The sequence below is a fragment of the Salvia splendens genome, chromosome 20, assembly GCF_004379255.2.
Source record: "Salvia splendens isolate huo1 chromosome 20, SspV2, whole genome shotgun sequence".
Classification (NCBI taxonomy): Eukaryota; Viridiplantae; Streptophyta; class Magnoliopsida; order Lamiales; family Lamiaceae; genus Salvia; species Salvia splendens.
The window spans coordinates 333,029-346,872 of NC_056051.1; the positions used below are offsets into that span (position 1 = coordinate 333,029).

The following is a 13,844-nucleotide window of genomic DNA, read 5'->3' on the forward strand; positions in this document are numbered from 1 at the left end:
CTAAATCTAGAGAGAGAAAAAAAGTTCTGGTTCTATATTGCAAAACAAAATACTCTCATTAATACTAATATCCAATATCCGAATGTTGATAATGTATTATAGATCTAAAAATCAACAGAAAATTTGGGTATCAAAGTAAATATTTCTGCAAAACTAATTAAATGTCTACTTTTAAGAATTAATTAAGGAAAAAGTGATGCATAGATGACATTCAACCATTTTAAGTAAGTTATAAATGTCCATTTTATTTAACCATCCAAAATTACGTAAATTCAAGTCTTATCCATACCTTTCCAGAAGGGAATATGAACCCTTCTAATGTCCATTTAATCCAACTAAATTAGTTTTTATGAAGCAAAGTTTGCAAGGCATAACTGACTATGATATTTACTAGTTTGTTTATTTATGAAAGCGATGGAACTGTAAAAGGATATATAGAAATGCAACAAACTTGGTTGTGTCTCTTTTGTTGCCTTTGTTTGGAATTAATTTTGTTGGCACTTGGCGCAATTTATTATTTCTATCATCATCTCTTACGATAACCTTTTTTTATTACACCAACTGAGCTGGGCGCGTGAATCCGTTCCAATGAGCGGCGCTCGCTTGCAAGAGCGTGCTCATGCCGCTGGCACAAGCCTAACGGTGAACACGCGGTGTGTCGTGCCGACGATACGAGTTTCGCTCTTAGCTAAAGCAGCATTGTGCATGCTCTAATACTTTCTAACTGGCAGCCACATATGCCCGTTTTAAATTTACATTTTTTAAATATACAGTAAGAGTAATTAAAAAAAATAAAAATAGGTAAATGGAGAATGTTTATATATTTACATTTATCTTTTTTATAGTAGGAGTAGTAAATATAGTATCTACTTATAGAATAAAATAAACAGAAAGGGAATGAGATATTTATTTGCAGATGAACGAAAAAAACAATACATTTAACAGCGGGCATAATGAGTATTAAGATGATCTATTTTATGGGACGGAGGGAGTAGAAGAAAATAAAAGTAGAAGAGAAGTGAATTCATTGAGGATTGAGGATTGAGGATGGAGGAGAGAATGGGGTCATGGAATCTTGTTGGTTTGGACTTGAGAGCAATGGTGGTCACGTGTGGGTTTATTTTTAAAGCAGCGCCACACCACCAATTCTCATCCAAATCCTACTCTCTTTCTCTCCCTAACTCTATATCGCCATCACTCTCTTTCCCCTTTCTCTCTCCTTCTACACTCAATTCACCTTCAATTTAAGGAAATAGTTAGCAACACCACCAACCCCCACAGCTTTTCTCCTCGTGGCTAGGGTTTTTTTTCACTTGATTATGATGCCATTGATTTGAGACCATTTACGAAATGGCGGCAGCTACAGGATTTATGCCGCCGCCGTTTGATGTTCAGATTCTCCGCTGCCAGAAGAAGCGCCGCCTGTTCGCCTCCTGCTGCTCGCCTCGGAACTGTAAACAGCGGATCCTCCATCCTGCTCTCTCCTTTGCATCTTCTAAGTAAGTCCTCTTTTTCCTTTTTCAGTTCTAAAGGTGTGGCGATTTGAATAAAATGTTTTTGCCTTTTTGGTTATATCATTGTTTTTTTAAATAAGCAGGTTAATGAAGTTTGATGCTTTGCTCAGAAGGCAATGGATTCCTTTGTTTCGTCTTGTGCGGTTGACAAAAACAAGTGATAGTCTAATAGTTATCAGAAAATCTTTGAATTTTGAGCTTGTTTTGTGAATGCTGATTGTAATTCTTTCTTTCTATGATTGATGAGCCCAGAGAACTGAGGTTGAGTCCGAAAAAGGTTTAACATAATTCTGTAAAAATGGAGAAAACGAATGTGTGACTGTAATATGTTGATTTTAGTTTACATTACTTTCTTAACAATGACAGTAATTAGTTTCTGTGGGCTGTTTAGGGAATGTGGGCAAAATCAAATCACATTAGGCCTTTAGTCTTGCTGCAACTGAGTTTCTGCAGGATTGGGGTTTTTTGTTAACTATTCTTTGTGAAATGCACAACTCGTATTACTAGATCGTGTTGAAATAATTGGTTTGAATTAAGTTTGTGACTTGGAAACTATTCTTGCTTGCTATTGCAGATCCAGATTTGTTACCAAACAAGATAAGTTCTTCTCCCGCTGCACCCCAAGAAACACAGGTCCTCAGTTTCGAGATTCTCCCCCTAAAAGAGGTGATGCATATTTAGAGTCTGTTCTAGCTTAACTTGAGTGGCATTATTTGGATAATAGTATCTCATCCTTGGACTTTTTTGTTTAGTTGGTGTCTGCTTTTTCTTTCATCCAAATTCATCTATAGATTAATGTAAAAGTGCTAGTTCGTGGCTTTAATATAGAAGATGAGTTTTTCTCTGTAGATACTGGTATTGCCAATGAGGAAGAATGGGGCATCAGTTTGCTAAATGATAGTGTCAATGAATCTGGGACTAATGAAGATGGAAGTACCTGGTACCGTGAAAGTGGGGAAGATCTTGGAGATAATGGTTACAGATGTAGATGGACTAGAATGGGCGGACGAAGTGCTGACACCACTTCTGAATGGAAAGAAACGGTATGCACATTGTTCCTTTTCCTTCCTTCTGATTTTATACTATTTGATATAAACTACAAAGTGCTGGGATTTTCTTCATTGTTATCTGGTGACATGCAGAACAGATTGTATATTTGATTTGGTAGAAGTTAGAATGATGATTGTTTTATTTTGTTACTGATAAGAGGTAAAGGCTGTCAACAATAATGAACACAAGACGTGCTCGATAAAAGGCTTTGGAAGGATATTATAGAATTTAGAAGGATATTATAGAATCTGGAATTATAATTGACGGTTTTAATGATGGAACTGGAAGAGAACAAGTACTGAAAAACAAACAGAATGATTGATAAAAGAAAGAAAACAATCCTCTCGCGAGGCTATGGATTTCTCCGCCTACGGATTAACTCCTTCCAAAATTGATCTCTCCAAAAGATATCAACTACTCCTACTGACCCACCTTATATAGGCGGCTAAACAAATCTACAATAATTCAAATAACAATAAAATCTCTCAAATTGAACTAACTAGTCAGGCGAGATAATCTTGGGATTTCCCCACTAAACGCTTCCCTATTATTCTGGCCAAACCACTCCCCTCAACCAACATCCGTATCAGTTACATGATCAAATCCCAAATTCAGCATGCATGTTTGTTAAGAAGGGTGCATGTAGTATTTCATATTAGATGTAGCATAACTTGTACATGGGTGGGGGTTAGAAACTAGTGCATATATCTCGGGAAAACTTAATTGTATACGAGCTTTGAATATGAGTCATTGAGATGACAGAACTGAAGTGTTCACACGTCTTAACTAAACCAATATGGTTTGCATACTAAGTAGTCCTATATGAGTATGTAGTGTATTTATTGTGTTTCATAACCTTATTTAAGTATCATCCCAGGTGTATGCATTTAATTGGATTTGTTCATCTCCTTGACAGTGGTGGGAGAAAAGTGATTGGACCGGATACAAAGAACTAGGTACTCCGACAAAATTGTGCTTTCCAACATATGCTATTATGTCCTTATTCTGTATTCCGCTTAAAAGCTTCTTGATGGTTAATTTTATATGTTTCCTCGTGAATTAGGTGTTGAGAAGTCTGGAAGGAATGCAGAAGGGGATTCTTGGTGGGAAACATGGAGAGAAGTTCTTCATCAAGATGAATGGAGGTATCAGTTTTTTATTTGCGCTACTCCTGTCTGGCAATCTTTATGTTGTTTAAAAACTATTAAGAAGCTGTTCTCATCCTTAAACTTCCTGTTTAAAATTGCAGTAATCTAGCTAGGATAGAAAGAAGTGCACAAAAACAAGCGAAATCGGGAACAGAAAAAGCTGGGTGGTATGAAAATTGGTAAGACTCGTCGAGACATTTGACTACTACCAAAAGATTGAGGTATATAAAGAGAATTAACTGTTACGCAGGTGGGAAAAATATGATGCCAAAGGGTGGACTGAGAAAGGGGCACATAAATATGGCAGATTGAATGAGCAATCATGGTGGGAGAAGTGGGGAGAGCATTATGACGGAAGTGGTTCAATTTTGAAATGGTATTTACCCATCTTGTCTTCTCGATTAAGCATTTTGCATTGCTTCATCATAATCTGGATACTACCAAATGGGTTATTTTGTACTACCTCCGTCCCATAGAAATAGGCTAATTGGGGATGACACGGGTTTGAATGCGTAATTGGTAAAGTAAGAGAAGGAGAAAAAGTAGTTGGGAATTGGAACAATGTAGTGGATAGTGGGGCCCATAAATGATAAAGTAAAAGCAAAGGAGAAAAAGTTGCCATAAATAAATATGGACTATTTGTATGAACAGGCGAAAAAGGAAATTCATCCTATTTCTATGGGACGGGGGGAGTATTGTTTTTCTTGTTACATGCATGTGAAGTTTGTTTTGTTTTAGTTTCTCATTTGACACCAATATCACTTGGTATAGTTTAAAACTTTAAGAAAGGGCTGTAACCAATGTTATCAATCTCTTATGGCAGCTTATGGCAGTTCGCCTAAAAACTGCCACAAGGATATGGTGTATTAGTATGGTGGATATGGCGGTCAATAATTAAATAAATAAAATAATATTTATATATTTATATGTAGTTCAAAAATGAGAAACTAATAAAAAGATAACATCTAAAACTCTTAAAACAATTAATAAAGCATAAAATACAACTCTAACCTCCATGTTTCTTACAACTCGAAATATCTACCTTGAAATAATTTTCATGGTAATATTGAAATTTTCGATCCTTACTATGTTATAAATTTGTCTTTCTAGGACTGATAAATGGGCTGAGACAGAACTAGGAACTAAATGGGGAGACAAGTGGGAAGAAAAGTTTTTTGCTGGTATTGGATCACGGCAAGGCGAGACTTGGCATGTATCTCCCAGTAATGATAGTAAGTTTTTAATTTGTTTTTGTAAAATATGATGGATTCCTCATAACCATTGCCACATAATAGTCAAATTTTCTCAAAGATTGTTATCTCTTGTGAATGGAGGTTAATAAGTCTACTTATGTAGAAAACAATTGTCCATTAAATCCTGTTGCATTTATGTTCTACTCCCAATCCTCAATGTATCAAGTGAAAAATATGTATGGTGCTTCTACAATGTACACACACTTAGATACTCCAAGCTATGTTCCTTTCAAAAGACATTTTCTGATCAAATGTATCGAATTGAAAAAAAAACTACACATGGTTCTCAGTCTTAATTATCTGCACTAGTGCATTATGATTTATATGAATAGTGGAAAATTAAATTCCATTTATATGTAAATGGTGTACAAATTGTCTTTATTTGATATTTAGCTGCTTAGCCGTTTTTTTACTTGTCATTTCTTTCCTCATCAAACATTAGGATGGTCAAGAACATGGGGAGAAGAGCACTTCGGGAACGGGTACGTGACACTTTTTAAATTTCATAGCTAACTACCTCTTGTCATTATTTGATATTCTTTTATCGTAATTGTGTACATGGTAGATTTGCTAGAAAATATTTTTCTTCTTTTTTTCTCTTTAAAAATACGTGCTCTTTTGATTATGATGCATGAGTATTTTTGGTTGAGGTCGAGGTTAATATTCTTAATTTGTGTGGCAGGAAGGTGCACAAGTACGGAAAGAGTACGACTGGGGAGAGCTGGGATATTGTTGTGGATGAAGAAACATACTATGAGTAAGTTATATTAACGTTTTACGTTGAGCTGAGCCGAGTCTTCTTGTTGGTAGAGTGAACAATATCCGATATTTGCATTGAGCTTTTCTTGTGTGAAATTGAAGGGCTGATCCACATTACGGATGGGCGGATGTTGTTGGTGATTCCAATCAGCTACTATCGATTCAGCCTCGAGAACGGCCTCCTGGTGTCTTTCCAACCCTCGACTTTGGCTCATCTCCGCCTGCAGACAATGACGAGACCTCCAGCGATCAAGAATGATGGTTTGATTTATTTGTAGTTGTCAGAGAGGTCGAGTAGAAGAAGATGTTGCTCCATTTATTCTTCATTTCATTCATTCTTTTAGCATTTTCTGCCTTCACTCTAAGCTCAAAAATGGTTTGGACATTTTACAAATATTCTGTGAATGGTGGATTTTATGGCTGTTGCGTAGCTTAAACTCGGCCGTATGGTTGTTGAGGGAGGTGGTGCATCGGCAGCGGCAGGCTTTGGTGGTCATACTTGACCAATCACCGGAATAACCTTTGCATATCATCGATCGCTTCATATTTTATACACATGCCATACCATAAAAATAGTCTCTTTTTTTACATTTTGATCTGTTTCAAAATTAGTCCTTTTTACATTGGATTAGCTTTTCTCTATCATATAAGGGAAACTTCATTCTCCAAACTTCAATTATTTTTTAGTTCTAGTAGCATCATATACTACATTACTCACAAAACCACATACGGGTATACACATAATAATACAACCCATAGTCAAACCATTTGATAAAAGATCTATTATACAACATTCATACAAGATACAGATATCTCTCTCTTTTGATATATATGAGAAAAATTCTTGTGAATCTGATATCATTATAATTTTACTATTGCGCTTACTAAACAACTACAATAGTATAAAATACTACTCCCCCTCCCTCTGTCCCATAAAAATATGGGCAGATGAGATGATACAAGAATTAAGATAAAATTGAAAAAATAAGAGAGAAGATGAGAATAGTATGGTAAAGTAAGAGAGAGGAGGAGAATGATAGTTAAAGTAGAGTTAGTGGACAGTGAGACCTAAATTATTAAATTGATTTAACTTTCCAAAAATGAAATGCACATATTTTTGTGGGACATACGAAAATGGAAGGTGAACATATTTTTATGGGACGGATGGAGTATTCAAATATCGAATTCATTAATAAAAATTGAAACCACTAAATGGCATTATATGAATCTATCTATCTATCCTAATTTAAATTGCAAGTTGGGTGAAAAGATGTGATGTCCTTTTTGGAGAAAAAATGGAAGAAGGGGTGTCTTTTATTTCTTTATTTTATTTTGAGTCTTCCAAAATATTTGTAGACATGAAAATAAATAATTAATTAATTTTTGAAGACAAAAACAATTGGACAAATAATGATCCGATAAAAGCTAGCTTCTTGAGGAAGTTGTGAAATGCATTTTAAATAGTGCACTACCCTTAATATTTTTTTATAATTAAGTTATTAAATTTATATATTAATTAGCCTTATATTTGAATTGAAATTGGAATTGTGCTAGAGAGTTTAGTTTGCCTTCCATTTGTTTAGGTTAAAATTGAGATTTAATCCTTTATTGCAATACTTTTTCTCCGAATTAATTCACAAGCTAAACGATAACACAAATATGTAATGTTTACAATTTTCATCCTATATTTACTCAATTAAAAATTTTATTTCTTATATTTTAATTCGCCTCTAATTAATTAAACAATACTACTAAGTTCATAGATTAATTTACGAAATAAGATGAAACTGTATATTTAAAATTAAATCTAGCTTACAAAGTTTGTATAATTTCTTAAATCTAACTTAAAATTGTCACACTAATCAAAACAAACAAGATGCATAAAATATTATCAGTATTTTAAGTGATAATTTACTTTTTATACGTATATGTGGCGGAAAGTAAGAAATTTATTCTTTCCAATATTAAAAATTCGTTTAGTCTTTGGCCATGTATATCAAGTTATGCTATGGTCTGAAATTAAACTGAAGAAATAAATAGTCAACTAAAATGTGATTATTGGATAATACAAATTTTCTAACTTGACTTCTCACAGAAGTTTTAAATTTTTATGATTTAAAATATTCATATATTTAATGTGGATATGATTAATGAGATATGATCAAAGTATAATTAAAACTCCCCCAGTCCCCAAAGAGTATGAACTTTGAGTTCGGCACGAGTTTTAATGCTTTATTGGTAAAGTAAGAGAGAGATAGATAGAGAAAGTTTTCTAAGTATTGTTAGTGGAGAATGAGTCTCACCTCATTAAGAAGAAGAGAGTTTTCAAAATTGGAATTTTCATACTCTTTAGGAACAGACGAAAAATGAAATAGTTCATATTCTTCAGGGACATGGGGAGTATTAGGTGCATAACTAGAGAACAAATCTCAGCCATTAGATCGAAACAATCTAATTCACTATATGGGCGTTTTTGTTCACAATATGAATTTAAAAACAAGGAGTAAACCAAAATAGCTTTATAGTGAAATATTTACTCAGTCAAGGATTTAGTTCACTGTAATGACATTTTGGTTCACTCTTTCATGTAGTGAATGAACTAAATCACTATTATAGTGAACTAAATTCATGTTATCTAGTTATACATTTAAGTAGTGGTTTCTCTAGATCACTACTCTATGTTTAATATTCCATATATATTTTTCAAATTAAATTTCTTTTAATTGAGCTCTTAAATTTGTATATTAATTTACCTTTTATTTGGATTAATGACTTGCATAGTACTGTCAATAAACATCTTTACACACACATATTTTCTTTATTATATCTTATTCTAATTAATTCATACTCTTTGATCATTAGTCACACATCTTCTTTTTATTAATTTTATTATTTTTACTCTACTTAGATTATAAATTAAAATTGTATAAATGTTTCATTCATTAGATAGTAGTAAATTCTTCATTTAAAGTAAGACAAGATACGTACATTTATGTTTTTTTAAATCTTTACATTGCTTTGAATTCTTATTTCCTATATATATATATATATATATATATATTTATATATATATATATATATATATATATTATATTTTGTATTCATTATTTGAAACTTTTATGTCTCGTGCATAGCACGGGTGTTAGTACTAGTGTTACCTCAAGCTAGTTATTATGAATATTACAATCGAATTTGTCGATAATAAATCGAACCAGTCAATGAACTGCATAAAGAATGTTACATAGGTTGCTGGTGATGAAACCGTAACGTAATTCATACTCGGACAGAGCTTGGTTATTTGAATTTCCGAGCACATACATCATATGCTCGATGACATAAAGTTACACTTCAACTTTGCACTTGGAATATCAAAAAATTTGTGGCAGAAGCTGAAGCAGCTACTTTCGAACTAACAGAAAGAAAAGCAACGCGTTGTATGAGAGAGCCAAAGTCGAAAAGAGGATTCCTCACTTCTTTCCATTTCCATGCATGAGACTTTCATCTCACACGGCTCCCTAAGTGATAAAAGAAAGAAAAACTCATCTTCTTTAAAGTCACATTAATTTTATACTTACACTCCGTTTTACTATTACATTAGTAGAATCATTTCTTTTTGAGAAAATCATATTATTGTGTTGTAATCCTTGGCAACAATATATGCCTGCTACAGATCTTGCCTCCTTTGATAGTGTGTCTCAGTCTGTATGAAATACCTATTACCTTCTTTGTGATCTTCTTGCCGAAGAGGATACACAAGGATGGACTTGCCTCTTCTCTGTCGTTGAGCGGTCATATAAACCTTGAAATCAAATTAATGATGCCCTTTATTTATCTTTGTTATCTGTCATAAGTTTCGTCCCTACCATGTGCAGGGGAAAATCAAACTCCTGAGTGGGCCATGCGTTTGAGAGTTTCTCTTTATATTGCAGAAGCACTTGATTATTGCACCAGGGAAGGTCGCCCCTTATACCATGACTTAAATGCTTACAGGGTTCTCTTTGACGAGGTTAATTATTTTAAGTTTCTGAAGCAATTTCTTATTCTATATCTAAGCTACTGGTTTATTCAGTCTTGCTACATGCATGTTTTGCATGCAGTTGGGCCCTAGTTTTTTTTTTATTGAGGATACTTGTTGATAAGGTTTGTTTCGGCAGAATGGAGATCCGCGGCTTTCCTGTTTTGGATTGATGAAGAATAGCAGGGATGGTAAAAGTTATAGCACAAATCTTGCGTATACACCTCCTGAATATCTAAGAAATGATAAGTTATTTGTGTGAAACCTTTCCTTATATACTTGTCTGAAAGTAGATTTCCAACACAAAGATAAACTGTTCATTACTTGCCACGTGGATCTCCATGAAAATAACATTGTTGCCAGTTACGATATCTTTTATATTCGTAAACCTGCGATGGATTCTGTGCTTGACTTTAAGATGAATTTATTGATATGTACCCTAGTAATATCCAGGTTATTATACGAGTCAATGACACATTTACTAAACTTACATAAATAGAAAAGTATATAAATACCGGTGTACTGTTGTGACAAATCCTGAAAGCAGCAGAGGGTTTGCAAGATTTAAATATAATAAGATACACTCTATTTAGGGTAAAGGAGAACTATAGATCCTATGATTCCTTTGTATCAACAATTATAATGTTTATCTGGGATGTGGATTTTTTCGCCTGGCTTCTTGAATGATATTCTGTTGCCAACCTGCAGTTGGAGCCTCCCTAATAGCTCATAAGCGATCTACATAACCGCTTCATCTTTTATTTGTATTCCATATTCCTGGAGTGACTCGTAACAATGAGTAAAACCTTTAGACTGTTTTTTAGGAATATTACTTACTTTGTTCTAAACAGTCTACCTCACTCAACACTATCAGTGATGCAGGTCAATGCTGAGGATGGAGCCCAGTCTCGGTTAGGAAGATACAATTAATCAAGTAGTATCATGCATTTCTAACAACTTAAAAACATCACAAATAAACGATATATTTAAATATATTTAAGCTGCTATAGACACAGTTTAAAGAAACAAGGTTCGTGTTTATACTTGCTGGAAACCTATTAGTAGGCCATATGCCAGCATATGGTTAGAAATCCTAAAATTCACTAACTCAGCCTTATCTCGGTAATTATAATGACCAATAATGTGAATCACATGGTGCCAAATTCGATTAAAAAAGTCAAAATCAGACAAAAAAAAAGTCAAAAATTACAGCAAATGACCGCCATGGCGGCCGACACCGCAAATGACCAATAATTTGTCTTATGTTATTGCATTTTTTCTCTATTGATTTTTCTCTCAAGAGTATTAGCATGTACGGGAATCTATTGTAGGGAGGGTCACCCCGGAAAGTGTTGTTTTCAGCTTTGGAACTGCCCTTCTGGATCTTCTCAGTGGAAAGCATATTCCTCCCAGTCATGTACGTATTTGCATTTTGCTATTTGCGAGTTTTTGTAACTTTTGTTTGGCAGCTGCATCATTTTTCCTATGTTTACTTTAGTATTCATTTATGTACATGTATCAACTCTTTCAAGGGCTAGTTGCGATAGCACGTTATAGAACCATGTTGTGAAGAGTTGGATTATTTATTTGAAATTTTGAATTATTAGCTCACTTTGTTGCATAATTCATTTATGATTGGGAATCTTCTCCACTAACCGTGCCGAATCAATTTTGATGCATTTGTACTGTTGAAATCAGTTATAGAAGGACATGAATTTATTTATCTCGAAAAAGAATTTGATCAATTCTTCATTCTGACATATTTTTCTATCTCCCTTTCATAACTACGTTCTTTTGAACTATTTGAAGGTGATCAGTATATATTCCTGTTAAGAAGGCTCGGTTCCTCAATTAATTAGTGGGTCCAACATGTAACTTGACCCCCTCAAAATTTTATACTACTTCCTCCGTCTCAGTTATATAGGCTTATTGAGTTTTTCACAAGAATTAAGAGTCATTGGAAAAGAAAATTATATTATAAATTTCCTATTATGCCCATACATATTTTGATAATAAATTAATGCTAAGAGTCAAAGAATTAAATAGTGGTACATTAGTAAATGGTTAAAAAACATAATCATATACGGAAACAAGCCTAAAGAGTAAATCAAAGAATTAAATAGGGATGCATTATTTTCTTGTGATAGCACGGTAGGTAAATTTTATGGTGAATGTGTATCTTATAAATATGTTTCTACATTTCAGGCACTTGATATGATACGGGGAAAGAATATTCTTTTCATATTGGATTCCCATTTAGAGGGGAATTTTTCAACTGAAGAGGCCACTGTTGTTTTTGATCTTGCTTCACAGTGTTTGCAGTATGAGCCAAGGGAGAGGCCAAAGACACAAGACCTTGTTTCTACGCCCTTTGCAAAATAAGAATGATGCAAGTACTTATATTATCCTTGGATTTTAAAAGATTCATATTTATGCCTGCTTAACACGTGATACTCCCTCCATCCCATTATAAGTGGGGCGTATTCCTTTTTAGGCGTCCCACTAAGTGACATATTTCCTTTTATGGTAAAAAGCAACACTCTATCTCTCTCTTACTTCATAGTTCATCCTCTCTCTTACTTTTCCTCTCTACTTTTTTTTTTCACTCGTGAAAATCTGTGCCTAAAAGAAATGTCTCACATGCAATGGGACAGAGGGAGTATTACACTATACAATTCTGATCTGTCTACTGTATTTTAATGCATACTATAAGCTGTGGTTGGATATTATCATTCCTACAATTTTTGTTCTTTCACATTCTTTTCTCCAAATGCCACTTGATCTTATTTGTTTTTTTTATTTAGGCATGTTGCTTTCAGATGGTCTAATTTTGCTCTAAATGTTTAACACAGGAAATAGATTATCTCTATTATTACTTTCTGAGCAATTCGAATACTCCCTTTGTCCCAAGTTACTTGAGTCATTTCTCTTTTAGGCTAAAAACAAAACATTTAATCACACCTACTTTATTCTTTCTTTTACTTTACGTTCTCTCCTCTCTCTTACTTTCTTTTCTCTTCTACTTTATTTTACTTTATTTAACTCATTAAACACAACTTTCTTAAATCCCGTGCCGAAAAAAAATGGCTCAAGTAACGTGGGACGGAGGGAGTATAAAATTTCTACTTGTTGGTGAAACATTTGTCTCATGTTACATGGCCAGCTGAACGTTATTGGACAAATTATCCATTGTAGGTTCCATCTTATATGATGTTGGGAATTCCAAAGCGTGAAGAGACACCATCTCCACCACCTCACCCACGCTCTCCGGTGGGTGATGCTTGTTCACGTATGGATCTCACTGCTATTCATCAGTTTTTGGTGATGCAGCATTACAAGGATGATGAGGGAACCAATGAGGTAAACTGCGCTAGCTAAAGAACTATCATGAATTCTATTTCGATATCAATCCCTATCTAAAGTGCATGTGTCGATGCCAAATAGTTGTCTTTTCAAGAATGGACTCAACAAATGAGAGATATGTTGGAAGCTAGGAAAAGTGGGGACTTGGCCTTCCGTGACAAAGATTTCAAAACTGCTATTGATTGCTACTCGCAGGTAATTTTAGTCAAGTTCATGATATCAGTTCAGTCTAGCTAGCGTTTACCAGGAAGCTGTTATGAAAGTATGCAAAAGATCGATGATGACAACCATGCGAAAAAGAAAGAACACTAGAGTTTTACGTGGTTCGATCGTAAGATCTACGTCCACGGCCAAAGGCAATATGATTCAGTATATTGAGAAATATGCAGAGATTTACAATCACTCAAGAACTCTCTCCAAGAACTCAACACCTCTAATCTAATTCTAAACCAAGAACTAATCAAGTGATAGTTTGGAGACTCTTTTCTTGAATATCGAAGTAGCTGATTAACTATTTCAGATGCAGCCTTCGTCTGCTTTATATCAGTCCCTTCATCCTCCAACGGCTCTCTTGAGATGTTAGTTATCAAACCAGTTATAACTGTTCCAACGGCTACTTCCCGTTTCTTGGTTTGCATCAACATGCCGAAGTGCTGCATGATGCCGAGCTCAGTAAAATGCCGAGCTCAATGAAATGCCGAGCTCAGTAAAATGCCGAGCTCAATAAAACACCGAGCTCAAT

The 13,844-nt window shown here is 34.3% G+C and overlaps 1 protein-coding gene and 1 pseudogene across 3 annotated transcripts; both read left to right on the top strand.

The window, feature by feature from the left end:
* The first annotated feature begins 1,007 nt into the window (after positions 1–1,007).
* Positions 1,008–6,139, top strand: LOC121782394. 3 transcript variants are annotated; one of them, XM_042180210.1, is made up of 12 exons: positions 1,358–1,499; positions 1,598–1,671; positions 2,089–2,180; positions 2,364–2,557; positions 3,481–3,520; positions 3,628–3,709; positions 3,814–3,891; positions 3,963–4,088; positions 4,823–4,944; positions 5,408–5,447; positions 5,648–5,722; positions 5,827–6,139. In XM_042180210.1, the coding sequence occupies exons 2-12, from the start codon at positions 1,631–1,633 to the stop codon at positions 5,981–5,983; spliced, it is 1,047 nt and encodes a 348-aa protein (XP_042036144.1). In that variant the 5' UTR covers positions 1,358–1,499; positions 1,598–1,630; the 3' UTR covers positions 5,984–6,139. The 3 variants fall into 3 exon arrangements, with proteins under 3 accessions (XP_042036145.1, XP_042036143.1, XP_042036144.1); XM_042180211.1 differs by lacking the exon at positions 1,598–1,671 and having other exon boundaries at positions 1,008–1,499; positions 4,823–4,921; positions 5,827–5,968; XM_042180209.1 differs by lacking the exon at positions 1,598–1,671 and having other exon boundaries at positions 1,013–1,499.
* Positions 6,140–6,858: 719 nt separating this feature from the next.
* Positions 6,859–13,339, top strand: LOC121782675 (annotated as a pseudogene).
* Positions 13,340–13,844: the final 505 nt, after the last annotated feature.